Here is a 27128-nt window from a genome sequence, read left to right as displayed (position 1 = left end):
AAAACCAAAAATCTGTACCTTGCTGGTATTTTTGGCAAAGCTATCCTGCTAATTCAGTTACATTATGCAAAATTCATTAACTTTCATTCAAATAATAGTAACTACTGTACAAATACAGACAGATGAACTACTTCTGCTAAAAGCAGACAGGAACTTATTGAGTCCTACTGAGCTGTGAAACATTGCAGGCAACAAACAGAACACACAGCCTAAACAGGAGGAGCAAAACCTTTTTTCACTTTGTTAAGAAGTGCTAGTTTGTCTCAAACATAACAAACACTGTCCTTAAAAGTGATACAGCACCTAAAGCAGCTCTGAAGGCACAGCTATCTGCAACAGTCATTGTATCACATCTTCAAAGGGCATTTGTTTGCAGCCATATAAAATTCTGCTGAAGATATAATGACATACTTCAAATTAAACTCTAAGTAGCAAAGTTGTTACTTCTTCCAGAGACTGAAGGTTGCTCCTTCACGCACAAACTGTTTCTTGTTCAGTGTGTGTTACTGAAAGAGAAAAGCTCTAATTTTATGCCTGTTACTCAGTGACTGAAATGTACTTTTTGTGCAAAGTAACCACGTTTCACATTCAGTTGTTGATTCAATGACAATGAGTCAATGTTGCATTACTTTCAACACTACACCTGTGTGTATATACATACATTTATTTTCTTATGTGAGTGTCTGTGCGCCAGTGACAGCTCTGAAAGAAAGAAAAAAATTCCTTGAAACGCATGTAAGAGTAATTTTAATGATGTAACTGTACTAGGCCTATGGATTTTGGATTTGGGCCCACGGGGTGCTCACATCCCAAGGCCTGTTGTTATACAAACAAGTTTAACCAGAGCTGAAAGCTTATTTCCCATGGGCTCAACTGCCCAATATGCCTATCTATCAACTCAGGTCTTTATACTTCTGAGTATTTTTCTTCATTCTTTGATACTCTTAAAAGTTCAGACATTGCCCTCCTCTTTCCTCTAAAGGCACTTTCACATTGATATATTCTTGCCAATCCTACACCATGGTACCAGATAGGATTCACATCAACATTATCAATCACACGTAAACGACAGTCCTGGACAGGGGGGAATTCCTTTCTTTGCAAACTTCACTGATCTCAAACTCGAAGCTGAAATGCAGTGGTTTTCCCTAAGCCCCTCACTGCATTAATCCAGAGAGTACCTTGTAGGAGCGTTTAAAGAGTGCCACGACTCAGATCTGCAAGCCCACCCCAAGGTGCAGGCCGTGCCTCGTGTGTCTGGGTGCATATTCACCCCTGCTGCCCTGCAGGACGGAGCCAAGCTAAACCAGGAGTGGCTGCTGGCAGCAGAAATGTGCTTAACAGGTGCCTTGGTTTGGTGCCTTAAATACAACACATGGCTGAGAGGGACTGTCCTCACAGCCCAGCAGAAGAATTACATCACTGTCACTACTCACAATTAGTAATTTCTTCTCTACACTCAGACATCCCATCAACCAGACAAGCTCTGAGGCCATATTCGAGTCAGACAGACTGAAAAATAAAATTGCCACGTCACTGCTCTAAGAAACTTCATGTTTAAGCAATGATCAGCTACACTAACCCTCATTCTCACAACATCTGGGGTTGGGCAGGTTGTGGGGGTTAGTTTTGGTTGGTTAGTTGGTACTGGTTTTTAATTAAACAGACTCGTATCAAGCCCTTTTTTTTTTTAACCAGGAGTTTTTTAATGCTCTGCTGACCAACAGTTGATTATACAGATACACCTTGACCAGCCCTTTAAAGCATTCCCCAAAGAACCTGTTTGTCAGTCTGTTTTGAAAAAACAGATGAAAGCTGGAGGCACAAGCAGTAACTTTGCAGCAGCAGCAGGAAACAGAGTGAAATATAAAACAACTCTTTCAGCCTTCACAGAGGACAGTCAGAGCTGAACTAGATTACACCAAACTCAGCCCAGCAGCATAGCAAAGTTCCACATTTTTAGTAGAAAAAGGGAGGGTTAGTGTTGAGTATTTCACTGCTTTCCTCAGCAAAAAGAGGTATCAGTAGAAGAGGAGGCTACACCTCCAACACATGATGGAAAATAAAGCAAGCCTTGCAAAGAAGCTCTCCACTCTCCACATCTACACATACGCTCACTCCTGCAAGTGAAAATGTAAATAAAAATTCAGATACATTTTTCTGTCCAATGAGATAAGTGGAACAGGAAAGGAAATAACAAGGAAAAATATTCCAAGACCTCCACAGACAAAATCGCTTCTAGTCCACAAAATTAAATTGCCATTTTTGGCAGAAACACACACTGCCTACGAAAAGGGCAGGAGCAGTTACATTTTAAACTGCATTGATTTCATGTAGCCACTTGTTCCTACAGGGGGAAGGAGTCGTGTATATTTTTTCATCCAGTTCAATTACTCAAACAGCAGCAGCATGGATTCCTCTTACACCAGCACTTTGTTGGCTTTTGCACATTCTTTCTACTACAAAGTTGTCACAGCACCTCTCTGCTGCCAAAATGAACTCCTTGCGGAATACAAAATCTCATGGTACAGCCAATTGTGACATAAGTAATTTAACAAATGCAAGGAAAAAAAAATCCTTTGGGCTGAACTACTCTGCAGACCATCTGTTGAGAGCACATAGAAGAGAGTCTGTAGTCTTCCTAGGATGCTTTTCTCTTACTTGCATAAAGCCCTACCAGTGAGATAAGTCTTATAAGTTCCTGGGTACTCCTAGAGCTTACTCCAAAGCAAAACATTTATTTTCCTTTCAAGTCTCATCCACTACTATTTGCTCTCTAAGTAGACTGCTTAGAAGTGAGGCAGAGAACTGGAAAAAATGAAAGGTTTATATTAATCTGCTTTCCCAGCAAATTGAAAGAATGAGTTCAAGTTGAGAAGGCATTTGAAGACTCCTGGGAGCTACTTCCAAAATGTCCAGTGTGGTTGTCCACTCATCTCTTTCTGTCATCACTTCTGGCACTATTTCCTTGTTTCTCTCACGTGTCCAAGAATGGTTCTGAGCATCCCCTTGGACAGGAAACAGTTAGGGAATCTGGCTCAAGTGAGGAAGTGTTAAAGCTGCAATGAAGTCATCCCCAGTGTCACAAACTTCGTGGTAAGGCATGAAACATTTTAGTTTGTAGTTGCTCCTGCTGGAATTAAAAGCTTCCTTAATTTAGTTCTGTCTTTTAGCTCAATATTATTACTTAACTTAAATTTAAACATCTCAAGATAGTTGCAGATTATATCTTGTTACTGAAGTAGGACTTACAGTCAGGTGTCAACAAGAAGCATCTGTGTGCCTTAATTTTACAGATCACTTTTGTGTAGAGAGATGTAAAGACTGCTGTTTGTGGTTTGGGTTTGGTGGGTTTTCTATTGTTGGGTTTTTGGTTGGTTGGTTGGGGTTTTTGTGTCATGGGCGGGGGTGGGGTTGTTGGGGGTTTTTTTTGTTTGTTTTGTTCCAGAAGACATCCAAACAGCAAAAGCTTCATTCCACCACTCTGACTTCTTAAAATAATACCCCAAACCCAAACCAGTGAGCATTTTCCTTTATTTGCCAAGCTAAGAAGTGCAACTCGTGACTGCCTGAAGAATACACCTCACTCAGGAAATCAGCTTTCAAATGTACAGTGAAATAGAGTCCCGACTGCAGACTGCTGTGTTCACAGCTCGCATTTCACCACAGTGTCACGAGGAACTTGATAGAATCTCTATATACACGTTTTTTTGAAAGCACTGTTCCCTTTTCAACTTCATTTGAAGCCTGGTAGTGAAGCCCTGTGAGCCTTCCCTCACTTCTCACAAAGGAAGGCAGACACCGGGACCTGTGACAGCATCCCAGGCCATCCATTCCTAGGACCCAACTCTATTAGCAGACAGCTGCAATCATTTCACACCAAACACCTAAACAACTTTTCCAGAAGGAAACAGGCTTTCTTTATCCCCACCAGCACAAAACTGGTCTCCTCACAGCTAATTCAGAGCTACTTTGGGATGCCGCCATTCGTGACGGTTCCTCAAGCCAAAGCTGGAAAATCCTCAGGATCATCAGGATTTGGAGCAACAGGCTGCACCTGTAAAGTAAGAAAAGCAGCTTTATAAAAATGAATGCCTTTCAAAAGTGTCTGACAGCTATGTAGATGTATTTTACCCTTAAAAGGGTTCATTCTTCCACTCAAGTTCCAAGCTACTGCTTCTAAATCCCACTTCCACTCAAATTGTATCCATCACTATCACAGAAATCCTGAACATCTATCTTGGAAGTTACAACTACTGTAATTTCTTCAGTGTGAATGTATTTATAAAGCTGATCTACTCCTGCAGAGGGCCAGAAGATCATAAGGTCTGCAGCACTGAATGAACAGGAAAAAGTAAAGCCGTCTCAAGCAAAATACTGTGTGGTTTTATAAGCAGCATTGCTATGTTTTTACTCTCTAAAACTACTGCACTATATTGGGTTGTAGCTTTAAACACTATGCTCTGTTACTATAAAGAGCCTTTTTTATTCAGATGAAACAAATGCATCAACACTTCCATATTATTCTGAAAGTTCCCAGCCTTAAACAATTTTAGTCACAGTAAACCGAGACCTTCTTTTAGTGTGAAGAATAAAGATGTCATTTTCCAGTGTGCAAATAGTTTTGGTTTTTTTAAAGAAACAGTTAAGTAGAAGGGTTTTTTAATGGCTATACTGAACCCATAATTCTGTAGGATCACAGATTTTCCAATCTCTCAGTAATCAAAATATTATTACTGAACTATACTGAAATTTTCCCAAGAGATACAAGCCTTTAGTCATTTTAATTACTTTCCAATTTATGTCAAAACTCATTGCAGAAACAAATCTTCACTGCATTCTTTCCTCTAGTCAACACTACAGCATCTAGTAATCAGACCTTCTGAAATATGTGCATTAAGAGTTGTGAGCATGAACCAGCATTTAAAGTAACACGATATGGGCCAGGAACTCAAAATAAGCAGGCCCACATGCTCTGAGGCAGGAATTAGAAACAGGTCTAGCACTGTGGAAATCAGTAATTCCACAAGAAAGGTGGTGGAACAAACACACAAACACCAACAACCCCAGACAGGAAATAAAAACAACAAAAAAGCCTCAAGGAAAACAACCAAAACACTCATAAAAACTCGTAAAAACCATTACCACTACTTTTGATTGAGGTCTGATCTCTTCAGCTCTTCTGCCACGACCACCTCGTGCTCCTCTTGATCCACGGCCAGGGCGGGGAAGGCTCCCAAAATTAATATCCAGCTGAGATGTGATGTCATTCACGGGTTTCCGAAAGACATGAGGATCATCTTCAAAGCATTCTTTTTGCAACTAAAAAGAAGATCTGGTTAAAGCCCACAATTTCCATGTACAAGCTTCTCCCCTCCCCAGTACACACACACACACACACACACACACTTGTATTACAGACTAAGCAGCAAATAAATCAAGATGACACCTGGAATAGAAGGCAGGCCTTCACTCGCACAGGATTTTAACAGGGATGAGGCAATTGCAGCTCCCCAGATGCCTGGGGTAATTCTTTGTTGGCTCAGAGACTCCTGGCAACAAAATCTTCTGTACCAGCTCTGTAATACTGAAGAGGTTTTTCAGAAATATCATCTAGGAGGTTTTCAGAGGGACTAGAGAATCAGACTTAAGCTACTTACTCCTACAGTTATCTCCAAGTAATGGACAAAAGGCCACACCATAAAGCTATCTAATTGGTGCCCTTGTCTGCATGTCTTTAGCTATGAGACTGCTGTTGTTTTAACTCTGGGTGCTCCCAACAGCCAGTGGATGTCAGGCTGTTGCCCATCACAAGTTTAATGGGCACTGCAGTAATGAGAATGTATGTTAACTCATCCCATGCAATAATGAACCACTTATTCCATGTCCAATTAAGGGATCTGACTTGCCCATGTTACACAGTTCCTGTGCCTCCCACTCTGTGTTCCTTTTGACCAGGTACTGCCACAACAGAAACTTTATGGGCAAGAAGCACAGACTGGTATGGACTCTTCACACATTTGCACACTCTCTTCAGAGTTTGTGAGTTATTCTCCCCACCCCTACCACCACCTCCTCAGAGGAGGAACAGGGGATAATGGCAATTCTGACCAGCAAAGTCCCACTAAAAACAACACAGGCCACTTCAGGGCCAGTGTCTGCCCCCAGAAGTGCTCAGTGATCTGAAGGGATTAAGCCTTAAAAAACTGCAAGGTCTGATGTTGATATTGTAGCTGTACAGAAGATAATATGTATTCAAAAACGCATGCAGACTTCAAGGACCAAAATTCCATCATGCTAGACTACAGGCACATACTTTTGTGACCCCCCCAAAACCTGAAATCTAAGTAAGCAAGGATCTGAAAGAAGCCTGCCCTCTCTCTCCAGACATTACCCCTGAAACTGCCCTCTCAGTAACACCATGAAATGAAATACAGGGGAAAGGGGCAGAGTGGGTAAGCACATCACAGCAGAACAATCCCTCCAGAGTTAGTTATTAGAAGCAGGACCCTAAAACTCAAAAAATAAAATAAAAAATCATATATTCCAAGTGCACAGTGATAGCTGGGATCCAGCACAGATGAAAAATAGACCACTTGGCATCCAGACTGACAAATGCCAAAACCTTAATATATACATGCAAGTGTATACTGGCAAGTAAGCTAAACAGGATTCAGAGTTAGGAAAAGAAGTTTTTAGTAAACCAAGTTTCTCTAGCAGCATTACCAGAGATCTACGCAGGTGGCAGCAGCAAGGACACATTTTATATCTCTAAGACTCAGCCATAAGGTAGAACAACTTGGCACATTATGTATTTGCATACAAAATAGGTGTGACAGTCAGAGAGGGGAAAAAAAATGAACACACAGTAAGTTTAAAGCAAGTTTTGGGCCACATGTCATCAAAGCAATAAAGCTTAGATACTGTTCTCTTGTCTGTTCAGATCACACTAAAACCAGCAAAAGAAAGAACAGCGTCAAGTTTCCTAATCCTGGGCATAAAGGACAGTTCACAGAATTCCTGAGGCAATGCTTACATCGTGGCTATATTTTGACCTGTGAATCACCACTGCTTTGGAAGGGACAGTGGATTCTGGCTTCCGCAGGTTGAATTCAGGCTTTGGTCGGTTCTGTTGCTGAAGACTTTTCCACTCATCTAATGTCATTTCTTGAACTACTTCTTCCACTGGCTCTGCTTCAGCAGCTCTAAAGGTTTATAGTTGTAAAGTAAAAACCATTAGCTTGCAACATGCCAGGATGAACAAGAACACTAATCTCTAAAGTAAGGATACTAAACAAAGTATTTGGAATATTTCTCACCAAATCGTTGTCCTTAAGTTCACTTATTCCCCAAAGTAACTTTGTGTGAGAGTTTTACATTAATGCAAGTTGGAGAACTGTTCAAAATCAGTCATATGAACCAATGCTATCTGCAGCCACCTCTACTGGTGCTCATCCAGTGTCGTCATTCATTCAAGCACTTAAGATTCCAGACAAAAAACACTCTGCCTTTTGATCTGTCATATTCTTAACCCTACAGTTCAGCAGTGGATCTGTCCCTAGCAAATACAGCCACAGTAAAATGAGCCCACAGAGCAGATTTAAAACACCCCAATTCATTGACTTCCCTGCATGAGGACAATGAGGTGGATTCATGTTTCAGTGTCGTTTTCAGTAACCAAAAAGATATGATGATCACACCATGGGATCTTCTAGGTAATTATTAACATTTCCTTTGTTAATTTTTTTTTTTGTCAGATGTAGTAACACACAAGGAGCCAGCACTTATCACCCAGAAAAAAACCAGATTAATCCTAGTCAAGTTTTAATTTGTCACAAAGTGCAATAATGATGATATATTCAAGGAAAACATACTGCATATTTTTGAACTGCAAAGACAGAAGGTTTTAAGTCTGTAAGACACACAGAGAAGACAGGGTGCACAAAACTAAGGATTCTTCTCCACTGACCACTGCTTGACTACTCTTCTGCCGCTTTCCTGATGCTGACCACAACTGGCTTGCCCTGGACCAGCAGCTCTTAGAGCATACAGGTGTACCTTTCAATAATACTTACAGACACCATCCCCTGCCAAGCAGCACCACCCACAGGGAGCACAAAGTACTTCATCTCTGTAACTGCTGCCCAAACAAGCCAAATGGCATGAACTACAGGAAAACCCACACTGATTACTCCACTTGAGAAACCCATTTCTCCCTTCCCCCACGCAGAACTGCTATTGCTACAGCAACTGAAGCAGCTGAAATGAAGTGTTTCCCTTACACTGATTTTCCTGGAAAACCCTTTCCTTAGGTCCCGTGTGGTGGGAGAACTATGGATTGGGTTTTCCTCCCTCAGTCGCTGTTCCAAGTCCTCTACCAAGCGCTGGTGATTTTCCCCAGTGTAAATATACAGTTTATTAGATGCAAGTTAGACATTTTTATCATGGAAAGAAGCAGAGTCAAATGACAGCCAGTAAACTGTGCATTTTGTGTTTGAAGTTATAGGAGCAGCCCATCAGAATGCACACACTTGTTTGGGGCGTTCTGTACATTACAGAATAGCCCATAAAGGAACAGGCCTGGTCCCTCTTCCCTCTTGATCTTGAGGCAAACCATTCTATTTCTTGACAGTCAAAATTAGACAGTATTTTTCTGAGACACCCAACATGTGACAGCTAGCAGCAGAACTGAACAGTAAGGCAGCCCTTCATTTTGATTTTAGGATGAACACAGTTTTAAATTCACTTGGCAGGAGAACAACAAATACACAAGTCCTGCACTACATACCTCCCCCTCTGATATGCCTTCATGCCCTGTTATTTTGAGATTTCCAGCTGTATCAACCAAAAATCAAAGGTTAAAAGACTGGTAAGTAGCCTGTAGTTCCATGCTGATTAAGATCTGAAACTATATTAGAAGGACTCAGTTAAATAAAAAGAATACTAGTGAAACTTCTAGAAAAACACCAACAGATACTCTTACACATGTAACAGCATTAAGAACAAATTGCACCTCAAATGTTTCAATTTGTTGTCTTCAAGAGCAAGAGGCCAAATAATTTTTGATCAGTTATCTTAAGCTTTAAGTTTCGGGAGAAAGTGTTGGAAAACCAATAGTAGTGGTAAATAAACACCCAGAGGAATTAAAAAAGGGAAAGCAAACCAATGAAAGGGTCTCTATTAAACTGGGACACTGAATGATGTCTTCTGTGTGGGAAGAGGTAGGAAGCCCAGCACAGCAGTGCAAGACAGAAGTCTACACTGAACTCGTGATGCAGGTGAGAAGCCTTTAAAGGTTCACTAAACACTAAAAAAGGGAAAGGTTTTGCATATCCGTGATATCAAGGCAAGACAGGAGGAAAAAAAAAATCTAACACAGCAGCTTCTGTTTTTTTAAGTATTAGAAAGACCATCAAGGGACACTGAAATGTCTCTCTGCACATTAAAATCAGCTAGACAGGCACGAGAAGTGACAGCTATGGTTGGCCATGCCTTGGGTCAGAAAGAGCCCTTTCAGGTTTAAATTGCTATGACCACAAGATAACACGAGGACATTGCACTATACAGCAACCTCACCTCTCAAAAAGCAAATAAAGATATTGCTCTGAAAAGCACACATCTATCAAAAACAACCAGCTGCCAGTTCTGAAGGAAACACTGGTGGATTTACAGTGCAAATATTTGGGGTTTTTTTTTCAGCTGCGTAGCATGGTTTGATTTTTACTCCAAAGGATGGTTTTAACTGCTAGGTTATTAGCAGTTAAAATTTGTTTTAGGATGTCAAGACTCCCAAGGGAAAACACATCCCATCAGTGAGGCACAGCAACAGAAACCAGCGTATCACATTTTGGACAGACACTCAATTGCAGCAGGTTATTTTGGGCACCAAGCCTGCGTGGAAGTGCACTCTGTGCATTACTTTCTGCCTTCTAACCTTACACATTTTTACTAACTGCTTGGTGTGCGTTTTGGTTAATCAAATTAATAAGCTCCTTGGCACACGAACAATCATGCTTACAAAATACTGCCAGACAACTAAGTCCAACCTCTGGACACGAGCAAACTGGATTCACAGTGAAAGTCCTACCAAATCACTGAACAAGAGCCTTCAGTAACAGCTCCTACTGCTTTAAAGATTTCATATTTCATATCATGGATGATCACAACCCTCTAGCTGTGCCTCGATTACTGTGCATACAACAAACAAAATACCTTTTATTTTTAACAGAAGAAATGCAAACAGAAAGGAATGGCATTCAGCTCAGCTGTTATTTTCATATCATTAAAAATAATCATAGCAAGTCTTTCTCAGAACAGCTTTTGTATTATTCAGCTGCATAAAGCAAATCCTTAGCCAGCTTTTATTAAGAAGTCAATGACATGAATCTTTCCCAATAAACAGGCACTTACAGGAGCATTACCACCAGCTACAGCAAAATTCAAAGCTGAACAAGGTAAGATCAAACAACAACTGTACAAGTTTACCATAGAAGAAGAACACTGAACCAACTATTTATGAATCTCTGGCCTGATCTGAGAATAGCTTTATGTCAAAACTGAACAAAAAACAACCAAACAACAGCAACCATATCAAGCAAAACAAAAAAGAGAAAAATAGCTCAAAAAAGCTTGAAGATAAACTTACTAACACTGAAAACATCCTTCAGGAATAGGAATTGATTAGTCTGTATGTTGAACTGAATATAAAAAAAAAAAAAAAGTCTATTACTTTGAATTAGTGAACACAAAGTGTGCTACATTGCTCCGACTGTGAAGACAAGTTCAACAGGAAGCAGATGAGAGGAAAGCTTATCCTGCAGTACCACCCTTGTATTTTTTTTACACTGTCTAGGTTAGGTTTCGCTTTTGCAGCAAACCAAACCCCAACTCTCAGCATGCAATTTGGGATAATATAAATAGAATCATAGAATCATAGAATAGATTGGGTTGGAAAAGACCTCCAAGATCATCAAGTCCAACCCCTGATCCAACTTTAATTACTATATCATGGCACTAAGGGCCATGTCCAATCTCTTTTTAAAAACTTCCAGGGATGGTGAATCCACCACTTCTCTGGGCAGGCCGTTCCAATGCCTGATCACCCTCTCTGTAAAGAATTTCTTCCTAACATCTAACCTAAACTTCCCCTGGCAGAGCTTGAGCCCATGTCCCCTTGTCCTGTTGTTGGTTGCCTGGGAGAAGAGACCAACCCCCACCTGGCTATAACTTCCCTTCAGGTAGTTGAAGAGAGTGATGAGGTCACCTCTAAGCCTTCTCTTCTCTAGACTAAACAATCCCAGCTCCCTCAGCCTCTCCTCATAGGACTTGTGCTCCAGTCCCTTCACCAGCCTGGTTGCTCTTCTCTGGACCCGCTCCAGCACCTCAATATCCTTCCTGAACTGAGGGGCCCAGAGCTGAACACAATACTCAAGGTGCGGCCTCACCAACGCTGAGTACAGGGGAAGGATCACTGCCCTGCTCCTGCTGGCCACACTGTTCTTGATGCAGGCAAGATGGATATTTTTGATATACTCAAAAAAATTTGGGGATATGGGAAAAAACATATCCCCATTGCTTCATATTACAGAAGAATTAAAGAAACTCTTGTCCTGCAGTTCTTTGCAAAAAAGAAGCTGTGGAATGGCAACAGGAACACAGTCCTCGGGGCAAGACCCCCTAAATTAGAGAAGCCTAGAGACTCTCCTTCCAGAGTTACACTGAAATCAACCAGCACCACACCAGACACACAGAGTGTCTCCACGCAGGCAGGTTATTCCCCCTTCCCAGGATTACATTTTTTACAGTTTAATTTGAAGTGGAAACAGTTACAACAGGAAAGAGAACGAGAGAAGAAACAAACCCAACCCTTCCATCTCTCTCTCAACAAAAGCACTTAACTACAATAAAACAGTAGAAAAGAAATGGTTTCCTTGCAGCCACTGCATTATGGAGTGAAAATGGGAAGGGTCCCAGCAGTAGCCTGAACAAACACACAACCCTATATAATGTTGAGGCTGTAGCAAAAGCAGAAGGCAGCCCAACTCTCCTGTTATTTGCTAGAAGACAGCAGCTCTGCAGAGCAGGGCCAACCTAAGCACATAAGACTCACTCACATAAGTCACTCAGTTTCAAAGACAGATTTCCCCATGTGTACACATCCCTAGCCACGTATTAAAAGCTACTTTAAAATTAAAAGAATCAAGGCTATATCAACAGAACTTCTTGTGGGGTTAAACAACCTGAACACATAACACAGGTTCTGTGTTCTAGTTAGCTTTATAACTAAGAAATGAGCCCACATCACTAATAACTGGAGCTGCACCATTAGGTAAAAAAGGCTGCTCAGCAGCAGAAGAGCTTAACATACTACCCTGGGCATCTTCCACCTGTTAAGAGATACTCACCACATGCAATTTAATTATTTGTCAAGTCTCTTATTTGGACAAAGTTGTCCAGTTACTTTTTCTTAAAGCCAGTGTTTTATTGCTTTATTGCTGAGAAGCAAATTCTTTCCAGACACTGAACACAATGAAAGCCAGAAGACAAGGGGCAGATTCCTCTCTCCATTTCCCTACTTCTAAGGCTCACTGCACTTCCAGAAAGGTTTTACAAGTTCTGCATAGCCTTTCATGAATAGATGAGAACTGCAGGATGTTAGTGACTGATTAGGACAGGTTTGGAATCTCTTAGTGCATTTTTAAATGTGCTTGTACAACTATACAAGCACCTTGAATACCTCTTCTCAGAGAACTTCAAAAAGCACAGTAGTTTTCATAAATTAGCCAAGTTAGAAAGGTAAAAGATAATACGTAGCTCCTCCTTAAAAGATTATCATCAAATCTTAGGAAGATAAGCATCATGGTGCAATTAAATGCAACCTCCAGCCACCTGAAATCAAGCTTTGGTCAGAATTAGGGATGCATTTTTTATACTCACTAATACAGACAAAGCTTTTCTATTTTTAAATGTGTGCACTAAAAAACTTCACAGTTCACATTTCAAGTGTGCCTCCCAATACAACAGTAAGAATCAATTGTTTTCTCTGCATTTAGAAAGAAAATATTTAAGTCAGACAGTACTTGCTCAGAGGCTCTCCTTCGGATGTCCCTGTCTGTTCAGCAGTTTCTGCAGTCTCTTCCACAGGTGCAGCCTGTTCCATCCCACTGAAAAGTAAACACAAAAAAAAAACAACAACAAAACACCACAAAGTCTTCATGAGTCACACTGGAAAAAAAGTACCTTGCAGATCAATACATCACTTTTTTTCCAGAATTCCTTGGGAAGAAGGAAAAAAAATAGAAAAGCTCTGATTATAAGCAGAAAGATCTACTAAGTGACTGGTTGAGCAACTAACAAAATGAGGAAAACCTGATTTTCCTGTTCACTTGAAAATGCATTTCAATGGTACAGTCAGCTAAGTATTGGCTCCAGAGCCATACTGAACTGTGTCAGTTTTGAAATTTAGGAATGATCCACAAAACTCAAGAAAAAGAGACTGGGCTTCAAGCCAACGAACAGAGTTTGAATCTTTTAATCAGCATTTTGGAACAATGCCATTAAATATCAGAGTACACTCACCTGACTATTGAGAAAAGTCATAACTTATTTCCTTTAAAAGACAAATTGGCTCCAGTCAAAAGGTTTTGGCAGTCTTAAGTGAACAATCATCATGCCTTTCCTACAATTTAATCTTACCGTCATGAAGGAGACAAGTTTAAAAAAACTGTGAAACATCACAACAATAATGGAAAGCAACACTTCTAAAGCTCAAAAACAGACACGAAACTGACGAACAGAAAATGATGATCAGAGGTAGGCCATGGAAAATTATGATCTACGGTGGACACAAGTACCTGATGCACCTCATAACAACTTTAACTGCTCTGCAGTTGCAGTTCCCCCTCCACCCTTTTTGCCATATTTCATTCCTCTAGAGAGGAAAACAGAATTCTGTGGCTTTAGGAGCTTTTTCCCACTAGGACCTCAAGCTAAAACCAGTACTGACTTTTTGCCACCAGCTTGGATAAGGAGGAGGGAACAGAACACTTAAGAGGCACTGCTGCAGTGCCAGCCACTCCCAGCAAGAAACAGCACACAGAACACTTACGTTTTGTCACTCCCACTCTGTCTTTCAAATTCACTTTTTCCTCTTTGGTCAAAGCCATTAAAACTTCTGTTTATTCTACCACCTCTTCCTCTGCTTCGCATTCCACCTCGTCCTCCACCACGGCCTCTTAGCGGTCTTTCACAGTCTAATCTCTCCACTGGTCTACAAAGATGACAATTAGTCAGATTTTTTGTTTCTACAGAACAAAGGAGGAAAAAAAATCGTATGGCCATATTTGTGCAGCTGTGGGACACACCAGTACATAACAGCTACTGCACAGTTTTTGGAGGGCATCTTTTTACAGCACACAGTACAGTTGTTTCACTCTTGTCATTAAAAAGGGACACCAACTGAACACAGAAGGAATTATTACAACAAACAGGAACAGAAAGATCAGCTGTTTATTGGTAACACTGAAAACATCACAGAAGTTAAAGCAAACATTACAAAACTGTCAAATCTTCAGTAACTTTATTAGGTAATAGCTCCACTGTAAACCCAGATTTAGATGCAATTACTAAAAATTTCAGGCAATTTGTTAAGTACCAACTATTGTGATGTAAAGGAAGAACAGCCACACTCCAAAGCATTAAAGGTTTAGGTGGAATTTCCTACTACTTATGAAGAAAGCAAAATTGATATGCATTCACTGTCCAAGCAGTAAGTAATATGGCAAAGGTCTGTTTCCAGTTTGAACAGTAAAAGTCATTCAAATTGGAACCCCACCACATGTTCTGCAAAGTTTGGTACGTGAGCTCAGAAATGAACATTATGAATATGTTGCAGACTAAGTGTTACATTTTCAGGCCTTTACATCGTTCCGTTTTGCCTCACATTTATAACATCTAACAAAACTGCTCCAAATCAGCACGCAAGGAAGCTGAACTACAGCTCTGACAGGCATGGGCCAAGTCTTGCAACCAATCTACGTGCTAAGAATGCAATCACGCCTTCAAATCATGCCTGGCTCCTGCGAGAAGCAGCTTCCTAAGAAGGTGACCACTTTTCCTTCCCACTCCTGTGCAGATCCTCTGCATGATACGTACCTCTCCACCTGGAACTCCGCTTGTCTTTGTGCTCCATCAGGACGGTATTCCCTGAGAGATGGTCTCCACTCAGCCTTGTCGTGTTTCCCCTCTGCTCCCCTGTTACTGAACCCTTGCTGCTCTCCCCGCCGAGGTGCTTGCTTCTGGCCTGCACAGACACACACAGATCACTAACAGCTCATTAGGAACCGCGCTGCTCTTACCAAACCCCTCACTGAAGGGAGCTGATCACACCCTTACACTCTTCGGATTTACCTTCTCCAGCCTCAAGTCCACCAAAACATTAAAAGCCCTCACAGTTAATGTTGCCAGACACTGCTTGTTTGAAAGACAATTACTACCTCTTCTGTGCTGAGGAACCTGCAAAAATACTACAGGTTTTGACACAGGTCAGACGTCTCCAGAAAAGAGAGTCTAGAGAAAAATTTAATTTTGCTCACATTAAGTCACAGAAAAGGAGAACAAAAACTGTTTCGTGTTCTGTCAAAGACCCTGACAGGATACTACAGGGTGAGGCAGAGAAGCTTCAGTGGAAAAGAGTAATCACAGGATGGCTGCAGGAGCAGTGAGTGAGGGCAAGAGGAGGGCCCTTAGAGACAGGAATGATCATGAAACCCCACACCTGCCAGACGAGCTCAGTCTGGAGCTCAGTTTTGAAGTCTAAGCCTCCCACTCTACTCCAAGGTCCTGGCCATGGTATCTAAGAACCAGAGCAGGGTCACCTCACAGGGTCCTATGTTTTATGGAAGAAAGGACCACTCACCAACACTACAGGACACTGAGATTAAGTGGTAGAAACCCAAGGAGTAAGCAGAAAGGCTTCAACGCAACTAATTCTAGCATGTCAACATATTTCAAGATAAAATGTATTTTAAGATTTTTAGGGTTTTGTTCAGCCATTGCTGGGGTTAAGGAGGATGAGATTGGGTGAATGGAGAGAAAATGTGCACTGTAAGAGAGAATAAACTGAGGTTTTCCACTCAACCTTACATCTAGCAGATTAGGGTTCATTATGTACTTCCTACCTGATTTTCCCAAATTCTGTGCTCCATCTGGGGCAAAGTTCTCCAGAAGCAAGCAAGCCTTTTCCCTGCTAGGCCTCTACACTTACACTGAAAAGGGTGTTGGCTGAAGTCAATCAATCAAGGAACTATAGGAGGATGGCTCTCAAACCAGCAAAACTGGGCTACTCTTTCCATGAGAAGCAATGCTGAGACAATTGCTGAACTCAGGTCAGGGAACAAGTGACAGTCCTGGCCACTGTGCCTCTGCTGCTGGCACACAGAGACAGGAGGGCCTATTCTATGCCACAATATTACGATGCAAATTAATTCCTAGCTCAATAGAAGTGACCATATAAGGTCTCTGATCAAAGCTTAGGTGGCAAGCATGAAGTCTAACATCATCCTTCAAAAGAGAACCTCAAAGAACTGTCCACTCCATGAAAAAAGGAAGGAGAGAGGTAAATAAAGCTTTTTGTTATACAGTAATGACAGTCATACACAGAAGATAGTAATTCTCTCTTCTCAAGGTCTAGGACTACTCAACTGTTAGAGCAGCGGGCATATTTGCATTCCCCAAATTACAATGTTATCTCTGGATAAAGGACATTTCATTTTGAAATTGGTGTTTGAGTAAGCTTTTCAAACCAGGGCACAAAAGCAAAACCATAAAAAAAAAAACCAAAAAACAGAATTGTACATGCTCTGGGGAAACGTGTCTGCTCTACACACATCTCAGCTGCACTACCAGCTACACAAGCGTTATTTCCAAATTGGAATCTTGCTGTGGAAAAAATTACCACTCATTTCTGACCTCATTTTCAGTTATTTTGTTTGGGCCTGAATGCACGACTGCAACGGAAGACTGCATTTTTATTTATTTTTGATCCCCTCGTTGGCCATCGGAAGCCTCAGTTATTCCAAAGGGATTAATCTGACAGGAATGCAGTAGTCAGAGACCACCTCCCCTATGTACTGAGTATTAACCTCAGTTTCACCTCCAGGTTCAAAGAGCTCCTCAGAACCAGTAAAGCCACGCCAAAAAAAAAAAAAAAAAAGGCAAAAGTAATTTTAACAAGATAGACTCTGGTTCTGTTACCCAAAAACATGCCTTGTTGCCAGATGTGCCAGTGTATTACATGTCACTAGCAGTGAGCATCCTGGACAAAGCAGTCAGTTCTGCTCCAGTTCCAGTGCAAGGCCATTTCACTTTGATTCTAACAGGTGGCTACAATTACTGCACGCGGATTTTAAACACTAGAAGGATTATCTGTGGCATTTATTACCTGTAAAAAAAACCCACCTGTAACTGGTTTGACAGACATGATTAAAACAGTCTGTAGCACCTACACCTCCCTAGTAAGGTAAGGCACCCTCAGGGCAGAAGTTTGGGACCTGCTTGTAAATCAGTTCTAACACAACCTTCAGCTCTGCATGTAAGAAAAGAAAAAAAAAAAAGGAAAAAAAACCCCAAGACAAAGCATGAGCAATCTTGTATAGCACTGCCATAATGTTTTCACTCAAAAAGAATGGGCTACACTTCAAATGCTTATTAGCTACCCCTGCAAATACACCCCAGCTTTGCCTGGTTGTTTGCATATACTGACTGGTGTGCAGGCTTTCTTCAAAATCACACACCAAAAAAACCCTCAGGAGTTTTGTGGGTCATCTGCTTGAGGTCTTACAAAAATCATGCTGAAAACTGAAGCTCATTCTTTCCTAGTTACCTAGGTTAGCCTCTCCTTAAAGTGCTTTTTCTGTGTCTTACAGTTACATCTGTAATCTGCATTCACCTGAAGATGTGTCCCACCATTCTCCACTTCACTGCAGCTCCCCTGGAAGGTTACTGCACCAGCCTGTTCTCTTGGATAAGTTGCCTATTGCTTTACTTTCTAAGCGAGGAATCAAAGAAATATGATGCTTAAACTGTCTCAACAGACACAGCCTTTTTTATTTTTTTTTTAATTCCAGGAGAAGAGGGTTGAGCTATTGTTACAGGGAAAAACACCTGTAAATACTAAAATTACAGGTACCAGAACTAGATATTGCTAAAGAAAAAGGCTTGGTTTTACAAGCCATTGTTAAAACTCTAAATCAAACAGATCTAAAATACTAGAGTAGATTTCATTTTCCCCACAATAGCACTTTACTATCAGTATTAGTGTTACTTACAGTGCAGCACTTAGACAAGAAGACCTCCTAGAGGAGTGTTTTTAATAAGCATGTACCACAGAATTTGCAGCTGGAAAAGCAGAAACTGCATTTCTAAGACTTGCATTGCTTGTTTCCCAGACACTGGACACCCATGTATGAACAGATGGACCTAGAACACCACAGCAAAATCCAGATGCCTTTGCAGAGGTGTTGCCCAGCTCTCAGCAAGCTTCTCTATCCATATTGTCTGTCCTCAAACAATGGGACTTGTGCTTGGGAGGAGGCATTTCTCTAGGCTGTGTGGCTCTTCACTGGCCCCTACTGAGACAGAGTGTGCTCTCACCTTTTTTTTTTTACTTTTCTAGTTTTAAGAGAAAAGTTTTTCTTGTAGAAAAAAGAGCCCATCAGTGAGGACAAGCTAAACCAGAAACCTTGCTGCTTTCTCCATTCCTTTATGTGAGGAGCACAGCAGGGGAAGGGGGCATCAGGCACGCAGTTCACAGGCTGAGGGACTGCTGCAAGGAGCAAACAGGAGTGTTTGGGGAAGGTTCACATGGCAGAAGACTCCTTAGTATGCTTATTAGGAAGAGACCTCTTGCAAACCCAAGGTGTGGGATTACATTCATTGCCTGCATGGCAATTAGGATATACATAATAATTATGGGAACCAAAAGCTTACAAAAGGAGCCAAAAATACCAGAAATGTTGAAAACTGTACCCACAAAGCTGTGGAGTAAAATCAGCACTGATGCAGAACTGCTGGTTTTGGCTTAACCCACAAATAAAAAAACACAAAGGGAAAAAAAACACTCTCCAGCTCTAAAACAGTAACCTTCTTCCTAGAAAGATGAAAAGAGCATTCAAAACCAGACAAACAGGTGTCTGGCACACAGAATTTTGAGAGTGGGTGCATCATCATATAATACTCGTATACTGCTCATGGAGAACAGATTAGATGAGGATTTATCAAAATACCACCCTGCATGAAATCTTCAGGCAATTAAGCAACTTCCAAGCTGCAGCTGTGTCATCAGAAAATAAAATATCTAGTATTAATAGTAAAAAAAGGACAAAGATTAATAGACTTTAATTTAATTAATAGGCCCAGGCTATGGCAGAACTACCTTGACCAGCAACAAAGAAAACAACTGTGAGGAATATTTTAGGTACAGTAGGATACTGAAAAACCCAGATGCCAGGTCTAGGGGACTTAGGTAAACCACTGAAAGAAGTTACCAAGGCAGAGCAAGTGGAGTCCAGAGAAAGAAAGGATTTTCCAAGCTATAAATAGAACATTGGTTCTGGGTCACCTGACAACTGTGTGTGCACCATATGAGGTGGAATCGATTCTTAAATGACATTCCACACAATCACTGTCCCCTCGAAAAACACGTTGCTCTGAATTTAAAATCATTAATTCACTTGCTGTTACTCTGAAAAGATGTGGTGTTTTGAACTCAGCAACTCTGCTGCTTGTCCCTTCCAGCAGTGAGCCACACCATGGCTGTTGGGAGGAGGTGTTTCTCTCCGGACAGCCACGGGAAGATCTGCAAAATCTAGAGACCTCAGGTCTAATCCTGTTCACCAGTGGATCTTGGTGCCACATAAACAGAAAACAGCACAGGGGCTAAGCGGTGGTGAGACACTGTGAGGTGTTTGAAACAGAACCTCTCCAACCCCTGGTGAACTGCCCAAGAGGCCAAATTAATTGAATCAGTAAGAGTAGCCCGGTGGGAACGTGACCAGCAAGTGACTATTTATACTGATTCTAAATACGCTTTTGGAGTGTGTCATGCAGTGGGTATGCTATGGAAAGAATGAGAGTCCCTTACTTCAGCAGAAAATAATATTTCTAATGGATCTGAAACCCAAATGCTGTTGGTAGCCATTAGGCTTTCAAGGGAAATTCCTGTAGCACACTGTCCAGCTCGTAAAAAAGGCTTCAACTGAAGGTAAAAAAAAAAAAAAAGAAAAAAAAATTACTCAGACTTGTAGTCAGATAGGTTTATAATGGCCTGAAGTTTAGGAATATTGGGATATTCCTTTGGGATATTTTGCTATGCTGGGAAATACCCCTTGCCAGCATCTAGGGCTGCCATCAACAGGAACAATTATACCCAGGACCAGAGCCTCTCGGATGAAGATGAACAGTTGACCCAGTGCAAAAAAAAGGTTTGAGAGAAAAAAGTAAGCATGCTCAGTGGTACCTGAGGTACAGGTACACGATACACAACCTGGAGAGGAGGTACCAATGAGGCATTAAGGCACCTTCACAGAAATCCAAGCCAGAGCCTAAATGGGAAGAGTCATATACTGTCCTACTGTGCACTTGTTTTGCTGTTAAAGCTTTAGGATATCACACCTGTTGCTTGTAGTAACACTGGATCGTAGTCAAATGCCTTGAAAGACTTCATGAGCTCTTTTTGACATAACTGCAGGAAGGCTTAAAACCAAAGAAGACCAGGGAACTGTTGTGAATTAAGTGTAGTTAGTTGAATCCTTTTCACTGGATTCACTCGTCAGAGTAGTTTTGCTTTCTAAAAGTAGCTAAAGTTGCTGCAGCTTTAGGCAGCAAGCTGCAAACTTTCACCTTGAAATGCTGAACTAGTCTTGTACTATTGTTTAGCTACAGTAAAGGGAGGCTCTGAGACCAGTGCAAACGAAAAGATTAAGAAGCCACGACTATCAGCAAAAGCTGCAACCCATCCAGACAAAAATAGCTACAGAGAAAGAATGTGGTAAGGAACAAGAGGACTCCGTGACAGAAAATCACCACTGGAGTCAGAGGAGCATGCAAGGTGTGTGAAGTGTGGGAAGAACAGGTGCATGGGTTGCAAGGGTACAAAATCCCTGGGATTTCTCTGTTCTGGGTCCCTCTTGGGAAGCACCTAGCTTGAGCTGTACCAGCTGCAGTACCATTCAATTACTAATTTTTTCCTTCCCCAGAAACTGGATGTCAGACTCAGCTGTGGGAATCCTGGGGTAAGGAAATTTACCTAACAACTTAATCTTCCTTTACAACAAAGCTGCATAACTGGAAGTAGTAAAAGCCAGTTCACACTCTCAGGTATTTATTTTGCTACACTTCAGAGAGTGGCAGATTTAAGACTCCACAAACAATCTTACTTTCTCCCCTTTGAATGTGTGTGTCCATGCGATTTTAATACCAAACTTGAATTAATTTTGTGAACTAAAGCATAGCTAATTACATGACTTGCAAAATAGTAACAGACTGTCCCAAAGTAAAAAAAAACAAAAAAAACCGTTGCAGCTATTACATGCAACACACCAAAGAAAGACACATGGAGCTAGACTCTATTCTGTAGTCTTCTGTTTTCATGTGTGCCAGTACTCACTGAATTACAGAATTACCTACTACAGCTTTCCTCTAGAAAATCCTTATGATACTGTAGCTGAAGAAATGCTATCAGGATAAACTATTTTAAAATAAAAAAAATTGCAGCCAGTCTAAGACAAAACTGCCCAGAAACTTCCCATGCCATATTAACTTAAAACACAGCTAAAAATCCAAACACACAGTATTCAGGGACTACATGTACATGGTACCAAAGTCATCAAACGTACACGAAAGAAGAAAACCTTTTAGAGGTATTAGCAACAAAGGTTTAGAGATTTCAAAAGCACAGAGCTTATTACTGCATGATCAACAAATTCAATTTGCCTGGACTGGCAAAGAATGCAAGCTCTGCAACTAGGCCTTTTGAATAAAGAGCTGGCAAATGCAGTTTGGTCACTGTGGTAAGAATGAACTCAGCTAACATTAAGAGGTGCAGTTACAAGAGCTGCAATACCTACAACCAGTCTTTACCCAAATCCTCAGCTAATACAGTCTAAAAAAAAAAATCACAGTTTTGCGAAACAAAAAAAGAGTTTTTTTAAACAACAGTCAGTAAAAGACAAAAAAATACATCATTAAGGTCAATTCATACTAAATAGTTGGACTCTAAAAGTCAAACTATTGCATTACCTGGTAAAGTCCTCTAAGGAGGTTTGCTTCAAATTGAAAATACCTCCAGAAATTTAGTAAAAACTCCTCTGAAAAAGGCAGTGAAGAACCATATAAACAAAATGTCAACTTACAGAACTTTGTGAGTAAACATTCCATTTTAACTTTAAAATATAACACCACAAAAAAGTCCCTCGAAATACTGTACACTACAAGACAGAATTCTAGGTTTGCTTTGAGTCTTTCTAAAGGTAAAGACCCTTTTGTTCTGATTTAATATGCTCAAGAAATAACACAGTAATAAACCAAAAATCATTAAATTTTTAGCAGGCCTTTTTGTAACCCCAGCAAGCAAACACTTGAGAAAAGACTGGAAGGGCTCTGTCTCTCCTCCCTGGAGAAGGGTTGGTATGAGCCACATCACACTCTCCCAGTCCTTGAAAGGCTACAGGGAGGATTAAGGCTCTCTCTTCACAAGCAGCCACACGGAGATAAGGGGCAAAGAGTGGGGATGTGTTGCATGAGGAGAGATTTTATCTCTGTTAGAAATGTCCTTCTGGTATCGGTCTCCAGAACAGCCTCCTCAGGGTTAAGGTGGAGGCTTTCAAGGCGCAGCTGGACAGGGCAGCAGATGATCTCTTCAAGGTTGTTTTTCCCAGGAGAGGTTAGACCAGACCAGACCAAACAATCCTTCAAGGTCCCTTCCAACCTTTTAACCCTGTTCTGTGATGTGATGATTCTATCAACACTAGTGTAATACATAGCGATTTTTTTTATTTCAGCCATAATACCACCAGAATCTGTTTCAGCTGTTAGGGTGGGTCTAGATGCTGTTTTATGGTGTTTAATTCCTAATCAGTGAAATAAAGCTAGTTATGCCCAAAACAAGGAGGGAAAAAAAAAAAAAATCAGTAAGAAAGCCTGGAAACAAAGTCTTTATTTAAAGTTTGGTTTTTTGTTTTTGTTTGTTGGGGTTTTTTTTAAAGATAATAGTAATTAGTTTCACCATTTAGTAATTTTAATCAATATTATTTATTTCCCCAAGAAGAAGTGCACTCTTCTAGCAATGTATCCATCATTAGAAGTTTTATGCCAAACTGAACTAGTTCGAGGACCTTCCCAAGAAGTTACTCATTCTCAGCTGTTAAGCTGATACTCCTCTGAACCTTTTACAGTATCCAGAAGCTTTCCAGTTGAACCCTGTGTAAAAAATCAACTTTGTATGGCCCCCCCAAAAAGCTGTCCCCCCATCTTACAAAAAAAATGAAGATTTTTCCCTCATCACACCATTCACATTGTATTTGTCAGCTACCCCATCACTGTGTAGTTGCCCTAACTAGGAGGGTGATCTCTGCTAAGACAGCACATCCAAAAGAACACACAGTTAAGACCAAGTCTTGACTACCTACCCTGGTTTAGCATCCTGAGCAGTCCTTATTTCTTAACAACCCAAGGCAAACATAAAGCACACGCAAAATCCAGGATAGCCATTTTATTTTAAAAAGAAAGTGCATTTTTTGGAAATAACTCTTCTTAAAATAAATGGTCCTTCCCTTTGACTAACAGCCAGCAGTCTTTTCTCCATTTAAAATCAGCAGGAAATAAGGTGCACATGTCTGATGTCTCTGCATGAGAAAATGTGTTCCCTAACACAAAGATTGAAGAGAACAGTCAAAAATACTCCACAAAGCCACTGTATATTACCACGGAATTAAAATACTGTCTACAGACAAGCAGGAGGTAAAGGATGGGCTTCACATCCTACCGTGCTCCTAGTGGGTCACTGATAACCACCAGTTCCTGTTCAAGAACATTTTCATCAAAACTTGAGAGTCTGCTGTTCACTGAACAGACCTACACGTTCTGTTGATACAGAAATGAGACAGCAAAGTAGAATTTAAATAAAATAAGCTGTTACTACATGCAGTGATCTCTGACAACATCACATAACTACAGAGGAACCTCAAAAAGATGAGTTTCACATCACTGCCCAAAGGGACAGTGACAGCTTTGTTGACATCCCCCTAAGATGCTCGTTAGCCAGCAGAGATTTGGCATGGAAAGAGTCTCTGCTCCACATGGTCAACTAACTGCTGCAGGGAACAGTGTAACAACTGAGCCTAAGCAATTGAGTTGCCAGCACCGGTAACAACTTGATGGAGCAACGACCGGGAATCAAAGGCCGTTTTCCAAGGCATTAAAACACACGAGTCAATTACGGTGAGTTTAAAAGAATTGCCTTTACTACAGGAAGAAATATCTTAATTAAAGATTATGTGTTAAGCTTCATTGCTTGCTGCAGGCGAATAGGGACTATAGAGGTTGAAGCCAGAATCTTCGGTGCAGAGATTCTCCATGTTTCGAAACAATCGGCCAGCCCTTGGATACTTTCTATATTGAATCTAACAACCTGCAGCTCAATACCAGTTTGTAGTAACAATCAGACTCACAAAGGTGCCTCCAAATTACGGCACGGCAAAGTCTTCATGCAAAGAGGGCCGGGCAAGACTTTTGGTACAAACTCCCTATTTCATCAACCAACATCACGCGTCAAAATCTAGCGTCTGACATACAACCCTCGGCCACTGCTGAACACCGTGCTGAAGAATTCACCCGGGAAACAAGGCTGGTGCATCAATGTAAGCTCAAGGTAAAACAAGCACAGATTCCTGGAGAATCTGTGCTTGTTCCTAGAACCCCGAAGACGCTGGAATGCCAGAAGACCCACAGGTACTGGGAAAACAAGCCTGGAAGCATCAAACACTTAAGGATAATGGCCAGGGTGATGAAAGGCATCAACAGGGCTGCTCAACCAGCAGGCAAGCTACAGACGCTGCCGTGGAGAAGTTAACGCTCTTGCACTCGTCTCTTAGGGGCTGAAGTTTTCATTTACACCTCCAAAGGCCCTCTGGGCTGGGATCGCTCCCCAGGACCGTGTCGGGACCGCGCTCCAGCACGGCCACGCCAGGCGCCACGCTCCCGTGCCACCGCCTCGTCCGCGGGGGCTTCCAGGTGTGCCTTCCCCACGGCAAACGCGGCTTCCCTCGGCCCTGCCGGGACCCCGCGGCTGCCGGGGCAGGGCAAGCGCCGGGCACCGCTCCGGACACTGCTCCCAGCACCGGGCACCGCTCCGGACACTGCTCCGGGCACGGCTCCCAGCACCGGGCACCGCTTCCAGCACCGGGCACTGCTCCGGGCACCGCTTCCAGCACCGGGCACCGCTTCCAGCACCGGGCACCGCTCCGGGCACCGCTCCCAGCACCGGGCACCGCTCCGGGCACCGCTCCGGGCACCGGGCACCGGGCACCGCTCCGGGCACCGCTTCCAGCACCGCTCCCAGCACCGGGCACCGCTTCCAGCTCCGGGCACCGGGCACCGGGCACCGCTCCGGGCACCGCTCCCAGCACCGGGCACCGCTCCCAGCACCGGGCACGGCTCCGGGCACCGCTCCGGACACCGGGCACCGGGCACCGGGCACCGCTCCGGGCACCGCTCCCAGCGCCAGGCACCGCTCCGGGCACGGCTCCGGACAGCGCTCCGGGCACCGGGCCGGGCCATGGCTCCACCGGGCAGTGCTCCCGGTGCCCTCCCGCCTCCGTCCCGCCCCTCCGTACCTGTCTGCGGGGGCTCGGCGGCGGCGGAGCCCGCCGGCTGCCTGCGCTCCTTCTGGCTCTCCCTCCTGCCGCCCCCCGGCACGGCTCTTTCCCCCGGCCCGGCTCTGCCCGCCGCAGCCGCCGCCTCGTCGCGCTTCTTGCGCTGCTGCTGCCGGCGGCGCTCGGCCTCGCGCAGGACGTCGAAGGGGTCGGACTCGTCGTCCAGGAGCTGGTAGAAGCGATTGGCGACGGCGCAGCCGAAGCTCTCCTGCATGACGGCGGCCACCGGGCTGCGCATCGCCCCGTCCATCGTGCGCGGGGGCGCCTCCGCCCGCCCGCCCGGCAGCCGCCACGCCGGGGCTGCCCGCTGCCGCGGGGGAGCCGAGTGCACGACTGGTGCGACCGGCAGAGGAGGAGCGGCCGCCGCGGCGCGGCACGGCCCAGCCCAGCCCAGCCCAGCCCAGCCCAGCCCGGCCCGACCGGCACAGCCCGACCCAGCCCGGCCCGGCCCAGCCCAGCCCAGCCCCACCAAACCCGGCCCGGCCCGGCCCGGCCCGGCCCGGAGCGCCCCTCCCGCCCCGCCCCGCCCCGCGGCCATGGGGCGCGCGGCCCCGCCGACACCGCCTGTAACCGCGGCCGGCCCCGCCCACCGCCGGCGCGCGCGGCCAATGGCGAAACAGAGAGGCCAACAGGGGCGCTGGGCCACGCCCCTCGCCCCGCCCCGAACGCCGCGCTGCGGCCAATCAGCGCGCTGCGCCGGCGCTGTCAGTCACGGCTCCTGACCAATGCGGTGCCGCGCTCGGTGGTTCGCGAGGTGTCGCTCCCACCCCCCCAACTCCACCCCCCGCGCGCGCGGCCTGAGGAGCTGCGGGTGTGCCGTGTGTGGGGAATGATTCCCTGTGTGGGAATGATTGATTCCCTGTGTGTGGGAATGATTCCCTGTGTGGGGAATGATTGATTCCCTGTGTGGGGAATGATTGATTCCCTGTGTGGGAATGATTGATTCCCTGTGTGTGGGGAATGATTGATTCCCTGTGTGGGAATGATTGATTCCCTGTGTGTGGGGAATGATTGATTCCCTGTGTGGGGAATGATTGATTCCCTGTGTGGGAATGTCCCGTGTGGGAATGATTCCCTGTGTGTGGGAATGATTCCCTGTGTGGGAATGATTGATTCCCTGTGTGGGAATGATTCCCTGTGTGGGGAATGATTCCCTGTGTGGGGAATGATTCCCTGTGTGTGGGAATGATTCCCTGTGTG

At 43.4% G+C, this 27128-nt stretch overlaps 1 protein-coding gene across 1 annotated transcript; it reads right to left on the bottom strand.

The window, feature by feature from the left end:
- Window positions 1-3517: 3517 nt before the first annotated feature.
- On the bottom strand, window positions 3518-26250 carry HABP4 (hyaluronan binding protein 4). The gene is made up of 7 exons (XM_050329900.1): window positions 25890-26250; window positions 15154-15301; window positions 14108-14269; window positions 13080-13163; window positions 7037-7205; window positions 5146-5322; window positions 3518-4057 (listed from the first exon to the last, which is right to left on the bottom strand). Exons 1-7 carry the CDS (start codon window positions 26176-26178, stop codon window positions 4001-4003), a joined length of 1086 nt encoding a protein of 361 aa, XP_050185857.1. The 5' UTR covers window positions 26179-26250; the 3' UTR covers window positions 3518-4000.
- Window positions 26251-27128: the final 878 nt, after the last annotated feature.

Source organism: Myiozetetes cayanensis, unplaced genomic scaffold (genome assembly GCF_022539395.1).
Source record: "Myiozetetes cayanensis isolate MyiCay16 unplaced genomic scaffold, myiCay2020 scf4, whole genome shotgun sequence".
Taxonomy (NCBI): domain Eukaryota; kingdom Metazoa; phylum Chordata; class Aves; order Passeriformes; family Tyrannidae; genus Myiozetetes; species Myiozetetes cayanensis.
This window is presented reverse-complemented; position numbering and strand designations above follow the sequence as displayed.

Coding starts and splice junctions, on each gene's coding strand:
- HABP4 (XM_050329900.1), bottom strand. CDS start 26,178: ATGGACGGGGCGATGCGCAGCCCGGTGGCCGCCGTCATGCAGGAGAGC. Junction 13,164..14,107: donor CAGAGTGGGAGTGACAAAAC/GTAAGTGTTCTG, acceptor TTTACTTTTCAG/TGGGATGGAACAGGCTGCAC. Junction 5,323..7,036: donor GGTCAAAATATAGCCACGAT/GTAAGCATTGCC, acceptor TCTTCTTTTTAG/TTGCAAAAAGAATGCTTTGA.